Raw genomic sequence first — 15,769 nt, 5'->3', positions numbered from 1 at the left:
CCTAATGGATTCATAATGCACTATGCTAAATGGTAGTTAAAATGCATGAGACCTGTTCCTGTGCTGTTAGATACTGCATACAGCTCTGAGATAACAATGACTGGCTTATGCTTCTCCCACCATTAGTATTATTATCCCAAAATTCAACTTACTATACCACTATATTTTAATATCTGATTCTGTACCAGAATATTACGTATATACGACATATCACTGTGTTTGGAAGCACGCTCAAATTGATGCATGCATAAGCACCTACAGGCGCTAAATGGGTATTGAAGATCTACGACCTAGCCTATGCTTACTCATCCAGTCTGGCTTTCTACCTCTCATCTCTCACATCTTGCAGAGATCTGGTGATGAGGAAAATAGGAAAATATTACAGAGAGAGCAGTTAGGCCAGAGAACATTCTCAACACAAATCAATGCCCCCTCCGGTGACCTGTCTCTGCTCAGTCTGTCTGATTCTGCAGTGAGTCATCATCACTGATCTGCCAGGCTTCTCATAATTCTTCCTAACCTCTGCATGAAATTCTATTTCAGGGTAATGGATGTCAAGGGAGGAAGAGAAGAGACTGCAGTTGTGTGGGATGCCCAGGAAAGGCTTCCAGAACCAATTTGTAAAAATGTCTTTATTAATCTGGGTAGTGAGCAGCAGATACTGTTAACCTACACATTTGTAGGCATTTGATTTGCAACAGTGTACCAGTTTTTTCCACTTACCACTGAGGTGCCTTCCCCCCTGGGAAGGTTGAGGTGAACCTTACTATTTCCCACTGGCTTACAAAAGGCAGGAATCTTGGCTTTGGGGCAGATGTAGACAGCCTGTTGTTGAGCTGATGTGGCCTTTCTATTTTTTGGAAGTGTAACCAGAGCTGCGTTGTATCTTTTTTTAATATCTCAGCCAAAAATACTTACAGCCATTGCAGACATCATGAATTTTTAATGCTGAGATGAGCAGAAGGTGTTGGGGCCTTCATCTGGCTCGTGTTCTGTTTTGTGAATGCCCATTGTTCCTGTACAGTTACTGAGGAGTGTTTGAAAGTAAAGCATTTCATTTCAGTTGAATAACTGGGGATAAACAGCCCAAGAAATTTCAGAGGACTTAACAAATTCTTACTAAGCCAAATTCAGATTTATCCTAAAGCCTCTTGAGAAATCTACAGTGTTGTCTGTTGAGTGGGAATAGAGAGGTGAGCAGAGACAGTCCATGCCTCCTATGGAAAGGTATGTATAGATAATGTAGAAAACTATGCAGAATTACAGGACTTAACGGGCAAGGGAGGGATCCTTCTAAGGGATGGCTTAGGATAACAGATACTTCTAACAGATACTTGTCCCAAATTCATCTAGTGTCTATACCAGGCATTACTGTGGACTTCCACACAAACACAGATTCTTTGTACACCAAAACTGAGGAATAGAGAAATAGAGATCTGAACAGCCAAACTGGAATATTGGAAAATCTTGCACATGGAAGGAGAATTGCCTCCAACTCAGTTGCCAGTTAAGCCAGCTGCCACACGTTAGCCCTTAAGGTACAGAGAGGTTCTGTGCTCCTTTCGGTATGCCTATAAAGATCATGAGCCTGGCATACCTCATGGTTATGTGTGTGATGGGAGTTAACATCTGCTGTATGATCTAATAGGGCCGTGCAGAATGCTGCTTTCGTAACAAAGCAAGAGCAGCAACCAAGAGACCAGAAGAAAAGGGGATGCTGGGTAGGTTATTAGCATGGGATGATGGGAAGTAGTCAGATTGGGTTGTGCCTTAAAGGTGGGATTCTCAGTAGTAAATGGCCTTCTGTGGCCACTTTGAGGTACCAGGGTGTGAGAAAGAAAGATCAAGTATGATCTGACAGAATTTGCATTACACCCTCACTAATGCTGTTTGCCTGTGACTGAGATAAAAGGCTTGGGGAAGAAGACCCAAGGGTCTGTTGTAGCCTGTTGATTGGGCACCCAAATGGACACATTGGATAGGTCATTAGATGTGTAAGGTTTATGTTTTAGAGGTGGGCTCTGGATTAAGGTATCAAATTAGAACTTTTAGAAAGCATTTAAAGTGGTAAGACTTGAGATCTCATAGTCTTAGAGCTCAAAGATAGAAAATAATAAAGTCCCAGAGACGGGAGATGCTTTCCAATATGATGACGTCAGACAGATGGTCAGGCAGTGTAGAGGTGGAGCATGATCAGGAAAGCATGGAAGACAGGACAGAAGGTATTTCAGGAGGGTAGGATGTCAGTGTGTGTACACTCACTGAGAAATGTCTGTGCTTCATGTCAGCCCCTTGGCTCCCCATTCCTATAAGGTTGGTCTGCTTGTAGATCTGAAAGCTGATCCCTAAATAGATGGTAAATACTCCTTGGGTGCCGGCTAGGGTAGGAAGCACAGAAGTTTTTGCTGTCCTCATTGTTGTGGGTTTTTAAGCCAGACAATAAAGTAGCAAGCTGGTTAAGTACCGAAACTGTACTTAAAACACAGATCCTCCTTATCCAAGCATGCGAGCTTTGTACCTAGAGGCAGTTTTATATGTGTGTATGTAAAGTTTTACAAGTGCTGTTCTGCAGACCTAGGGCATAAACAAAATAAAGGAGGCAAGATAGATGTGGGGAAAGAAATGTGCTAGAATACTTGAAGTTTTCTTTTGTGTTCTAAGACAGAGGTGGGTTTGGTTTTGTTTCTTGTTTTTGTTTTTGTTTTCGTTTTTTTGGTGGGGAGGAGTTGTTTTGTTTTGTTTTTCCCAGACAGGGTTTCTCTGTGTAGCCCTGGCTGTTCTGGAACTCACTCTGTAGACCAGGCTGGACTCAAACTCTCATGGATCTGCCTGCCTCTGCCTCCTGAGTGCTGGGATTAAAGGTGTGCACCATCATGCCTGGCTAAGATTGAGTTTTCTAATGAAAAACTTTTTTCGTAGTTTCTTAATTGCTGGAGAATGTGGTAAGAATTTTTCCTTTAAGTAACTGGAGAGTCAGTGGATGAGTTGATTGATATGTATGAGCTGTGAAGGAAACTGGTGTGTGGGGGGGGGGGGGGGGGGGAGTACACGCATAAGCGGGAGCCAGGTATGGAGGCACACACCTGTAATCACAGCACAAGAGAGGACCACAGCAGAACTATATTTCAGACCCTGTCTCAGAAGAAAAGAGCATTTAGTGTACTGCCAGCCTCTGGGCATGTTCAACAAATAATTGATGCTGGTTTTCTTTGCTTTCCTTTTGAGACGTTACAGTGATCAACATCCAAAAGAACTCCGCATTGTGACAAATAATGGCTCATATCTCTTCTTTGCGTCTCTTTTAGATCATGTACAGAATGAAGAAAACTATGCACAAGTTCTGGATAAGTTTGGAAGTAATTTTTTAAGTAGAGACAACCCTGACCTTGGCACTGCGTTTGTGAAGTTTTCTACACTTACAAAGGAACTGTCCACGCTGCTGAAAAATCTGGTAAGCTTCCTCGTATGTAATGAAGCACTAACTATAGTCTCACCCCTGCACCCTCCTTACCCCTGCACCCTCACCCCTGCACCCGGACAATAATTCATTGCTTCCTCACTTCAACCCTCAGTGCTGGGAGTGAAGAGTCAAATAAAAACAACAGGCTGTGCACTCGTTGTTTGTGATAAACCTCAGGGTAAAATTTCTGTCCTTGTATCATTAGCCCAGCTGCTGGCAGGGTGGATTTATTAAAGGGAGAGAAACCACCAACCTGTCTTCCGTGTTCTGCCACTGCTACTGATTTAAGATAACTGTTCTTAGCTATTGTTTTGGGGGCCTTTTTCCCTTTTATTGAAAATAGATTCACACACACACACACACACACACACACACACACACACACACACAATATATATCCTGATTATGGTTTCCCCTCCCTCTAGTCCTCCCAGTTCCTACCTCCCCTCCCATCAGAATCCCCTCCCCTTCTGTCTCATTAGAAAGCAAATGGGCTTCTAAGGGTTAATAATAAAATGAGATAAAGCAAAAACTAATATATCATTGAAATAGGACAAAACAAACAGAAGTCAAAGAGCACAAGAAACAGATACAGATTCAGAGACACACTCGTTTACACACTCAGGAATCCCACAAAAGCACTAAACCGGAAGTCATAATATATATGCAGAGGACCAGTATGGTAAAAAGAAAGAATAAAAGTATGTATAAAAGTAAATTTAAAATAAGATAAAATTTAAAAACAGGGGGAAAAAGGAAAAGTCAGGACATGACATTATCAGACAAGGAACCTCCAAAGGTCCATTGAGTTCAGTTTCTGTTGGCCATCTACTACTGGACACGGGGTCTACCCTTAAGAGTGGTTTGTTTCCCCAGTGAGACTCTCTTAGAAAAAAGGAAATTTTCATTTGTAAGTGATTATCAATTGTAGATTGCTTTTGTGTTAAAGATCGGAGCATGGCCAGGCAGTGGTGGCTCACGCCTTTAATCCCAGCACTTGGGAGGCAGAGGCAGGCGGATCTCTGAGTTCGAGGCCAGCCTGAGCTACAGAGTGAGTTCCAGGACAAGCTCCAAAGCTACACAGAGAAACCCTGTCTTGAAAAACAAAAACAAACAAAAAAGACCAGAGCATGTGTCCACTTCTCCTTTGAGCTCTAGGACCCCATCTGATGTAGACCTGTGCAGGCCCTATATATACAGCTTTTTTTTCCCTTTTTTCTTTCTTTCTTTTTTGTTTTTTTTTTGTGTGTGTAGACTGATTAAGAGAGTGATGAAACTTCCACTGCTGAACATGCAGTGGAATTATATCTTACATGTATGAAGATAGCTGCTATAGCTGTGTATATTGATTAGTGAAATAATGAGCCTCCCTTAATTCCTTTCAACACCTCCCCTACCCAGCCACACACAAACAAGTACCTTCAAGAAAAATGTTTTAAGATTTAAGGAAAGTGGATGGCAGGAAGAATCCTAAAACATAAGGTCTTTACAGATGTTGACCCAAGAAGGCAGACACAGATTGACAGTGTCAGTGTTTTGTTCGTCAAGCACTGTGTCTGGGTATCACCATATCTTAACTGCATTCACATCACTGGGGTTGAGCATGTGTGTGATTGGTGTGGTGAACTGTCTAAGAACTCTTAAGGACTGTCACATTTGCCTTTGATTTGATTCAATCAAGTATCTTTTAAGTCTTAAAAGGTAGGGGACTTACACAGCAAGGTGATTTATTACCATATTTTCCTCTGTATTCCTGTCCTGGAGAAGAGCATTGTAGCCCTTCCTCCCTCCCCAGCATTGTACTGTTACATCATCAAGGATCTGGAGCTTGAGCTCATGACCTCACCTTGGGTGGGTTATCTGTCAGATGGGCCTCAGTGGCCTTGGGTAGTAATCCTGTCATAAATCCATGTGATACAAACAGCTTACGGTACTGTTGAAGACTGTTGAAAAGCCTTCCTGCAGTCTGTTAACCTGAGGATTTGGCCAATCAAAATGGGGTTTTTCTTGTATTAAAAACATTCATGTGTCTGGTTTCCTGACAGTTTAATTTTAATTGATGGTTTAAGCCATTGAATAAGTCACAAGTAATAAATCATGTAATCTGAATTGAATATAAAATACTTTGTCTTTTCAAAGGCTTGAAAAAAGACAGGGTGAACATAAGATATAATGCTCCTGTGTTTCTTGGCTTGACAAGCCTGTGATATGTCTCTAACGCTTAGACTATTTGAATCTTGTTCCCTCTTCCTTCAGGGTTACTTGCCACTTGCTGTGGAGTTGCTTATAGGGCAGTAAGCATGAACTTTTAAGGCCTGATAGTAAGAAAGGAAGTGAAGTAAGACTCGCCCTCACTTTGGTAATAACTGCCTAGGATGCTTTTCCCAGAGATACTCTTGTCACATGAGTATCCCGCTCTCCGTAGACCAAATGTGCTTTGATATTAGTCAGGGGTCATCACCCCCAAGGTTCCCACACCAGTCTGTCTTAAATATTTATTATATTTTATATTATATGTATTATATTTTTATATATTTAGTATTATACAAGTTGCTGCTCAATTGTATATCCATGTACAAGACAGTCAAGCAAACGTGTGATTATTTAATATATCCGTGTATGTCCGTATAAAAATTGATGTTTATTGAAGACTTTGAAGCTGGCAGTGTGTGGTGAGTGCTTGTTATGGTCTGAATGTGAAATGGCCCCCACAGACTCATGTTGCTAGCAGTTTGCACTGTTCTGGGACAAGTTCATGAAATCCTTTGGACATAAAGTCCAGCCAGCATGGGGGTGAGGCTCGAGGGTTACAGCTTGTCTGAGCCGCCTACTATCTGATCCGCCAAGCTATCGAGTGTCCTGGCTCTAAGCTCCACCTCGTGCCCTTCCCCATGCATGCCCTCCTCAAAAGCATGGACTGTGCCCTTCCAAACTGAACTGAGCCTTTTCTTCCCTAAGTATTTCTGACAGTATTCTGTCTCCGTGACAAGAAAAGGAACTGTTGCAGTGTTTCCTGACTGTCTTACCATTAATCACCTAGCTGTCCTGTGGTAGTACTGATAGTCGCCCTCAGGTACCGAGTGTATGTTGTTGGTTCTCACTGCTAGCAAGCAGCCCTACCCACCCTCTACCTCTGACCTGTGTGAGTATTGCCCCTGCCACCGTAAATTCTCCTTATTCTCTTTCCCAAGCAAAAAGTACCAGTCTGGCTATTTCACTAGATATCCTCAGTCCAAGTGTTTTTGTTTGTTTTCACTTTTATTTGGTTTTGTTTGTTTGTTTTTTTTTTTGGGGGGGGGGTTGCCATGTCCTCTCTCTTTCATAGAGTACAAGTCTAAGGTAAATAAAAAAGAAATTGCTGAGGACCTAATTTATTTCATTAAAAAATATAAATATTCTCAATTTGAGGCTGATAATGGCATTTCTGGTAAGAGCCACAGCATAATGAATTTTTGCTGGAGTTGGTGCAGTCCACGTGGTCACTCACTCTTCTGGGGCTGGTATTGCATGTGACTTTAGCTTTTCCTGACAAGCGTGACATTGTGCTGGCACCTCTGTCTCCCTTGGATCTGCCAGTGGCCTCGATTTTACTCCCAGAGCCTCAGTATGCATTGCCCTGGCATTTGCTGCTCTCAGAGCTTGGAGATGCAGCACAGCTTGGGCCCAGGCTGTCCTTGGGAATCTTGGTAGAAGCCCCGTGACCCCCCTAACTCTCGGAAAACCAGCATCGGGTGGGCAGTTGCCGTAAGTCCATTTAAGCAACAGTTGCTAACCGAACACAGGGAAGTCAGGCATCTTTTCTGTGGTCCAAGTGAAGCGCTGGGGCTTCCTACAGAGACCAGTAACCCTCCTTAGAACTGTGTACAGAGATAAGGCTGCTGCTGCTGCTGCTGCTGCTGCTGCTGCTGCTGCTGCTTTTGCTCAGTGGGCAGAAAAGCATGTACAAGGACTGGTGGGATTCAATGAGGTCTGTAGTCCAGACTCTTGTCATTCTGTTGTCAGTTTCTAGATTTTAATAAAATAATATGTGAGCTGTTGTTGCTGGGGAAGCTGTTTGTAGAGTAACCAGGGCTGCTCTGTACCGTGTTTTCAGGTTTTTGTGAGTTTAAATTTTTCAAAATATAAATCAAAGTCTAAGTATTAAGTCGTAGTCTGAAAGGAAGGACAAATGTTCCCCAAAGCATCACTGTGTAAAAATGTCATTGTAAAAGAAATGTACAGAACCAAAGACAAGTAAGTGGTGTCTACTGTGCCCTGAGGTGGCCGGGGTGTGGCCCTTAGCCTGCTCCCTTTACACTCCCCAAGGTTGTGTGAGGCGGTTTTTCCCTCCTGGTGAATTTCTCTACCTGTGGTTCTCATTCTGAGCAGATTTGCTCTATGCTCCTGAAGTTAGTCTGTTAAGTTTCTTTTGTCTGGGAAATGCTGCCTCTTAGTGGTCAGGAACCAGAGCAATGTTGACAGGGTCTGTTCCGTTTCCTTGGACAGTCTGAAGAGGGTTCAGAGAAAAGGTTACCCGCAGCTGCTTCCTGCAAGCCTGGAAAGATGCTTCAGTCTTGGTTTCTTCACTTGTATAAGACGAGATTGATGGTCCTCCTTGCCGTATCACCCACAGTGTGTGTTGTATTTATTGGGGTTCTGTACAGATACTGTGACGGAGAAAGAGGGACGTAGCAGTGAGAAGGCCGGAGCCGCCTCCCTCACAAGTTTCTGTTGTGGTAGCATTTTCAGAAGTTGTGCAAAGCACCTCCGCAGCATGTGGTTCTTCTGTGCGGTGTGGATACCTTACGTCCCTCCTACCCTGGTGCCCCTTTAATGTTCAGTGTATTAGTGAGAAGAACTTCTTTTACAGTGGACTTTCTTATAACAGATAAATGTAGACCGCTCTTGAGTTTCGCTGCTTATGATTTTCTTGTGCATTTGATTAATTATACAATGAATGGAAAAAAGAAAGGAAAGGAAAGGCAAGGCCATGACTGCACCTCAGGATGGCGGAGGAGAAAGTTCATTATAGATATGTGGGAGAGCATAGCCAGAGGCAGGGACATCTGGGAGAGTCCAGAGTGGACATGGCCAGACTGAGCTGGGCCATGTGGGAGAGGAGGAAGGGAAGAGAGAGGGGAAACAAACAGGTACCGCAGCCAGGAGGCCCAAGGTCCAAAAAGGGAAAGGGAAACCAAAATGTATAGATTATATAGGAAAGAGCCTCTGGGGGAAGGGCAGCCCAGTTCCTGGGCTGGAGAGTTCAAGGTGGAGGGTCCTGTAATGGGCTGGGACTGAGGGATGCTGGGAGAACTTGGCAGCCAGGTCCAGCTTTGATATGTTAAACAGGCACCTCTGCCTCAGTCATTCCTTTGTCCCAGCTTTGAAACATAAAATTAAATACCAAGTTTTAAGTTCACGTTTTTTAACCTTTGAAAGGAAAACAGTAATATGGTTGTTTGCTGGACAGTGCTGGCTGGGCCTGGGATCCTAGCAAGGAAGTAAAGCATCAGCAGAAAGCATCATCACATACATTTAAAGTTTCCAACTGCGCAGTTGCACAGGGGAGTTGATTCTCAGTGGTAAGAGGACAGCATTTAAATGCCCCGTGCTCAGAGTCAGTGCTGCAGTGGATTTACTGCTTGCTGTGTAGACACCTTATTTAACAGTAATGGGCTGTGCCTAGGTGGGGTCTTGTCCAGGCAGGACTTGGAGCTCCTGGTCTCTTCTCTGCCCAAGCCTTTGCACAGCTCTGCAGATGGTCATTTAGCAGTCAAGGGTAGTTATTGCTTCAGAGCTGCTGGAGCTGAGCAGAAAGTTCCACAGCTGCAGAGCACTTCCTGTTTACAGTTTTTGACTGCAGAATGTTGTGGTTTGGGTTAAGGATTGTTTTTTGTTTTATTTTGTTTTGTTTTGTTTTTTTTTTACTTTTAAGTTTCTTTCCCTACAGATGAAAATAGCCAAAAACACACGTTGGATCTAGATTTTTATCATATTTTTTTTTTGAGAATTCTCTTTGAAATGTTAAAAAGAGTAGAGAGGATGATGGTTATACCCAGTGGTAAGTGAATAACTGCTGGTGCCCTGAACTCTAATGCATCTTTGAAGATCTCATCTTTTTTTCATTTAAATTAAAATATAATTACATCCATTTCCTTTTTCTCCCTTCAGCCCCTCCCATGTCCTGGACCCCTTGTTCCCTCTCAAACTCCTGGCCTCTGTTTCATTGTCAATGTTGTTGGCGTGCATGCATGTGTGCGTGTGTGTAAATAACTTGCCCACCCACCCTGCCCATTTAGTGTTGCTTGTGTGTGTGATTTCAGGGCTGACTGCTTGGTATTGGATAACCAGTGAGATGCTCCTTCCTGGGGAGACTATTTCTCACCTTGAGCCTTCCCCTAGTCGCCTCTAGTTCTTTGTCTAGAAGTGAGGACCCTGAGATCCCCCTTCCATGTCAGCATGTCTGTTGGAGGTAGAACAAGTTCAGGTCTTGTTTAGGTCGCCATGTCATTGAGGTATGGTAGGTGAAGTTTCCCTGTCATTTGGAGAAGACACAATCTCACAGCAGAATTCTTTGTCCTCTGACAGTCATAATCTTTCTGTCCTCTCTTTGGCGATGTTCCATGAACAGTAGGTGAAAGAGTTGTGTTGTGGATGTATCTGTTGGTTCTGGGCTCCTCATATAATCTTTTCACAGAAGGAAAATCCGTGATTGGAATGTTTCAGTGTTTGTACTACACCTCCCCTCATGCCCTGATGTGACTCATGAGCGGTTAGTGTTGTGGGACATTATGTTAATTGAGGTCTGTCCTTGGGGGTGGGGAGGTGATGAGCAAGGGGGTAAGGATTCGGGGTGTTTTGTTTTGGTTTTTATTATGGTAGATACATGTGTTTGCTATAATAAAATGGGAATATGGGAAGGCAGATATTATTACATCATTTTAGTGTCTGGCATTTTAATGTAATATTCCTTTTGAATGACTTTATACATTTAGACTCAGATACTGATAGTTTACATATCTAAGTGTATATATCTTATGTTGTGTCTAAAATCCTTAGAGTTCGATAATGTTAGGGTTCAGGCTTTGTGTTTTAGATGGGTGACAGTGGAGGAGCCCTGTACTCTGCAATGCCTCCAGGGCTCCTCCAGCGATGCTTACCACTAAACAGCTCACCCTCTGCAGTGACACAGTGCCATCAGGGTAGAATGCAGTGATGGAAGACTGTGATGAGTCCCACTTGCAGTCAGACTCATCACTGAGATGTAGTCGTGGTGGGGTTGGGTACCAAAACATGTGTATCATAGATTTATTTCAGAGCCTTTAGATCTTTGTTGTTGTCCTGTTGTTTTAGAAGCTCGTTGACTTTCTAGGACCTACAAATAATAAAACTGGAAAGTTATTTTCACAGGCCACTTAATATATCTTACATAGCCAGACCATAACTAATGACTTGGAATTTTCTCTCATCAGTACGTAGTTGCTGTGTAATAAATATATCCAGTGTACAGAAGTTGTGTGCGATCCTGGCTGAGTTTCAAATTAGTATGAGCTATTGTCCATTAAAAATTATATTTCAAATAGAAAGTCAAATAATGGTTGTTAAGTAGGACTGAATTTTCAGCCTGTAAAGTTTGCATGTGGCAGGTCACACTTTCATCAAGAGTGTGTACACCCTGTGAATGATTGTGAGCTGATCCTCAACTTGAGGTATAGTCACAAAACAGCATTTGGAAGTAGGAGAGGCATGCTTTAACACTGTGGGTCCACATAAGAGGAAGGAAGACGGGATAGCACTTGCCTGTCTTGCCCCCCCCCCCCCAGTCTCAAGTATTTAATACTAGCCACTCTGGACAATGTAAGGAGATACTGTCTTTAAATTAATTAAATAATTGATTAGTTAATCTGGTCTGATCCTCAGAGTCGTTAAGCCAGTAATGCTATTATTATTTTTATGGTTAACTTTTGCTTATCCAAATAGAGATAACAATAGTTTGTATTTATAGTGTGCCAGCTGTGTGCTGTTCATTGATTTAAGGACTTTACATGTTGTGTTAGCGCAGGTTAGTCCTAATGTAAGCACTTATATGCTGTGTTAGCACAGGTTAGTCCTAATGTAAGCACTTATATGCTGTGTTAGGACAGGTTAGTGAGTATCTGCCACAGTAGTAGTGAGTGTAGTAAGGTTAGTTTCCTCCTCCTGCCAGCTGTCTTCTGAAGGAATCTGGTTCACATAGTAAGAGTAAATCCGAGAATAAGGCTGTGACACAGCAGCTCTCCACGGGGTTTGGTATGGCAGGATGCAGAGACTGGGTAGGCTTATGAAGACTTTCACAACGTTTCAGATGTTTGTTGCTCCTCCTTGCTCTGGGGGACCAGAAAATCAAGGAAAAGATGACTCGGTTAGTACTTGGTGAATGTTACCTTCTGTTGTCTCTGCCTCACTGACTCCCTGGATCAATCCTTGGTGACTGCAGAGAAAATGGAATCACACCTCACGTGGTTGTAAGAGCTCGTCAAACCTGGAGTCTCCTCCACAGCACCCTGCGCTGCCGCCTCCGAAAAGATATGGATGTGCTCTTACTGCCATAGATTTACCATTAAGTTAAACGTGATATTGATCTAAAAACAATTAAAGCAGCAGCACAGATGTTACAAAGAGGAGACAGACACCGGGATAATTGACTTTCCGTTTGCGTGCTCTTTATCCTGGAAGCCTCTGGAGTTCTTTTTCCTAGCCCAGATCTGTAGATGCATTGTGAAAAGCAAACACAGATGCTTCCCTTGGCTCTGAGAATTCCTTGAGGCTCTGGCTGCCAGTCACTCCTTTGACCCTTTGCCCTCACCCTTTCTTTCTCATTTTTCATTCCAGGAATGAACTCTTACCTAGATCTCCTCCTTTTCTCTAACTACTTCAGATTCCATCTTACTTTGGATTCCTCTGGGGAATGTTGCCTTGGTCTCTCTTTACTCAGCACATACCACTGACCTCAGACAGGGCTGGTGCCTGCTTCACACCTGACTGCTAAGAGATAGACAGTCAAGTCAGGGCCCCTTCCTGTGGGCTGCTGTCAACACACTGGACACAAACGATCAAGAGAAACATGACTGTTTCAGGCTCCACTTGCTTGGGGCTGTGTATACTCCACCCAACTTTACACGTGGTCATGCCCAGTGTTTCTGTCTGCTCCTATCCAGCAACAGGAACATCAAAGTGAGTGAGATGGAAAACTTAACTCCATGCCTTGTTCTTTGGTGAAAGGTCTGTTCCAAGAAGCACTACTATTTGTCAAGGAGACTTGCAATACGTATTTGTATGTTAGAAGCTTAGACACAAAATACTGAAGAATCTTAACTATTCATCCTTCTGAACTTGATCCTGAATTTCACATGTAAGAAACATGAACTTCCCATTGAACCACTTTGAGAAATGCTACTTAGAAATTTTGATAGGTCAGGGGTTCCATGTCTTTAGTTGGGTTCATTCTTAATTCCATTCTGCTTCCCCCTTCTGGAATTTATTTCTAATTATGTTTAATATATAATCATGGTTTTTTTCCCAGCCAGTTGTTTCTTATGGTTTTATTTTAGACTATGCCCTTTGCTCCTTTGCTCCTTATGAATACATGAAGAAATGCCCTACTTATCCAGTCTCAGGTAGAGCTTTACTACATCTGCCACTGAAATGAGTAGTAGCCTTTCCACTGGCTCACTGCTCCCACTGTGCTAAGACATTGAAACAGTAGAAAGGTCTGAGCGTTGGCGCAAATAGTGTCATGTTAGAGATGGGTGTAACAGTTCAGACCTCTGCTCTGCTGCTTCACAGGCTGGGTCACCGGAGGCAGATCACTCATTTTCTCACTCACCTATCCAGAGAACAGGGGTGTCCCATCTTCACACTAGTAGCTAAAGTGGGCTGGAGAAAAATGTCCGATTATAAGTGGGACCCTTGTCTTGAAGTAGAAATAATAGAGTGGGTATTTATGAGAGTATGGTTTTTTTTAAGCTGGTGGAAACATTTCACTTAAGAGAGACACTAAATAGCATTCAACAGTGGTTTATATCGCATGCTGCAGTGAGGTCAGAATGCAAATTAAAGTCAGTACTAAGAATACAGACTTACTGAAGTGTTCCTCAACTCAGTGACTTCTACCAGGTACCCACTATATGCCAGGCTCTGGGGGAGACATGACTGTCCCTTTCTGTTTGAGAATGCTTGCATGAAACATTTTGATAGAATTCTAAAGAACTCTTTAATTTTACAGAAAAAGAGACAGATGAACATAAGGACAGAATTTTACAAAGCCTCCTGCTTTGGGGTTTCCATGAGTAGGGGAGATTTCATTGGCTTCTTGGAAGCAGCTAGTGTCACAGATGTAACTCTATGATTCCTCTTGTGCATGGGTGACTATGAGCTATATCCATCAATGAGTGTACAGCACAATCACCCTTTAGATGGGTTTTTGAATTCTGAACATTTCCATGAAGGTCAAATGCCATGCTTTAGAACATTCAGGTACAAACCAAACAGGAGGCCCAGTGCAGCAGTTGGCTCTGGTTTTGATCAGGTGAATGAAGGAAGGTATGATGTTTACAAGGAGGCATTGCTGTCCCTCCTGACACACACTCAGCTCAGGTGTGCCAGTATATTGGGATTGTTACAGGTATCTTAAGTTATGTTAAGGTCCTTCCAAAGTCAGTTGTTAATAAAAACATGCCTGGGACATGTGATAGTGGCATTCACAGAAGGCAAAGAAAATGTAACCTGATGTCACCGAATGGTTTTGTTGTAATTCACACTTGGCAGATTATAAATGACCTGCATGAAATGAAATTTAAAGTCCAAAGGTTGGCCAAGAACTGATTATCTTTCCGAGCCAAGACTCCCAGGTATGGGCTGTGTCTTTCCACTTTCTCCTTTGTCTTATTTAAGTGAGAGATCTCCTTCTCTTTGCAGCTGTGTAGCTGGCTCCAGTGGGGTCAGATGCAAAGGAGAACGGTGCTTTAGGTCCTTCTCTCTGGGGAGGAGCTACTAAATCTAACCCGCTGTTTACTCAAACCAGACAGAATAACTTGCATCGTTTCAAGTTAAGGATTTTCATATTCCCTTACCTTCCCACACTGCCCTTTTCTTTGTGTAACATTTCCAGGAAAATTGGAATCCTTCTTGAATTCTGTCTGGTCAGAGTTTTCCAGAATTCTCTAGAGCAACCTTGGACCTCTGTTCCTTCTTCATGGCAGTCGCAGCGGAGACAGTAGGCAAGTTGATTTCCACTCCGACTGGAGGTATTTCCTCCTTGACAAGAATAGGGTTTTCTACTGTGGACAGCCCTAGGTCTCAGACAGTGGCTCTCATCCATTTATTTCTCTTCAAGAACTTACAAAGACTTGGCCTATTGGGCTCCATCCTCAAGAGGTTCTGGTTAATTAGATTTGGGGTTTCATTTCTGAGGTAGTTCTGGGTATCACTGAGCATTCTAGTCCAGGACACACTTGGGGAGCCACCTACACCAAAGATCTGGAATTTCCTTCAAACTCGCTGCCATAGGGTTTTTGCTTATATATATATATCGATTTGATTTGTGACTTGCATTGATGATCAAACATTTTCCTGATCACACAGGCCTACAATCCAATTACCCAAGAGGTTGAAGCATGGGGATTTAAGTTCAACACCATACTCCATACTGGGACCCTGTCATTCAAAAAAAAAAAAAAGAGTTAAGGGAGAGCTGGAGAATAGTTTGTACATAGAATGCATAAAGCCTTAGATTCGGCTCTCAGCACCATAAATAAGCAAGGTGATGGGCCCGCCCTTTTGTGCGTCTATGTTACGTCTCTTTTAACTTATTGACTTATAACCATTTGCTGTTGCAAACTTGGAAAATAGACAAAGATGAAGACAGAAATTACCAGTAAACTTCTTATTCAGACGTCTTTTTTGTGTATGAATTCCAATTAATAACTTTTTGAAACAGTGTCAGGTTCATAATGTAGTGTCTTATACATTTCTTATTTCTGCATTTTGGAAATGTTTTCGATTTTGTATACTGCCGCTGAGCTGGCCACCACCTTCTAACTGATCAGACCTGGATGAGGCCAGTAGGCACCTGGGCACTGTTCCCATTACCATCAGAGGTCCTCTGCAGAATCCACAGGCACTGCCCTCAACTTTGTTTCTCTCCTAGCTGTGGCATACCTATCTTATATTTCTACTGTCATTTACTGAATTTCCTATTTTAAACTTTCCATTGTTTTGCTATCTAGAATCCTTGAAATTTCTGTGCATCCTATGATTATATCCTGCTTTTATATTGGTCTTCATCTATCA

General features: G+C 42.7%; 1 protein-coding gene across 10 annotated transcripts in view; it reads left to right on the top strand.

Moving 5' to 3' along the window:
- Positions 1-15,769, top strand: part of Asap1 (ArfGAP with SH3 domain, ankyrin repeat and PH domain 1) — a 309,763-nt gene that overhangs the window by 192,179 nt on the left and 101,815 nt on the right. For all 10 annotated transcript variants that reach the window (XM_036207548.1, XM_036207547.1, XM_036207546.1 and 7 more), the window contains one exon: positions 3,306-3,451. In XM_036207548.1, coding sequence (XP_036063441.1) covers positions 3,306-3,451 — 146 coding nt within the window. The remainder of the gene's footprint in view (positions 1-3,305; positions 3,452-15,769) is intronic.

The sequence above is a fragment of the Onychomys torridus genome, chromosome 16, assembly GCF_903995425.1.
Source record: "Onychomys torridus chromosome 16, mOncTor1.1, whole genome shotgun sequence".
NCBI lineage: Eukaryota > Metazoa > Chordata > Mammalia > Rodentia > Cricetidae > Onychomys > Onychomys torridus.
This window is presented reverse-complemented; position numbering and strand designations above follow the sequence as displayed.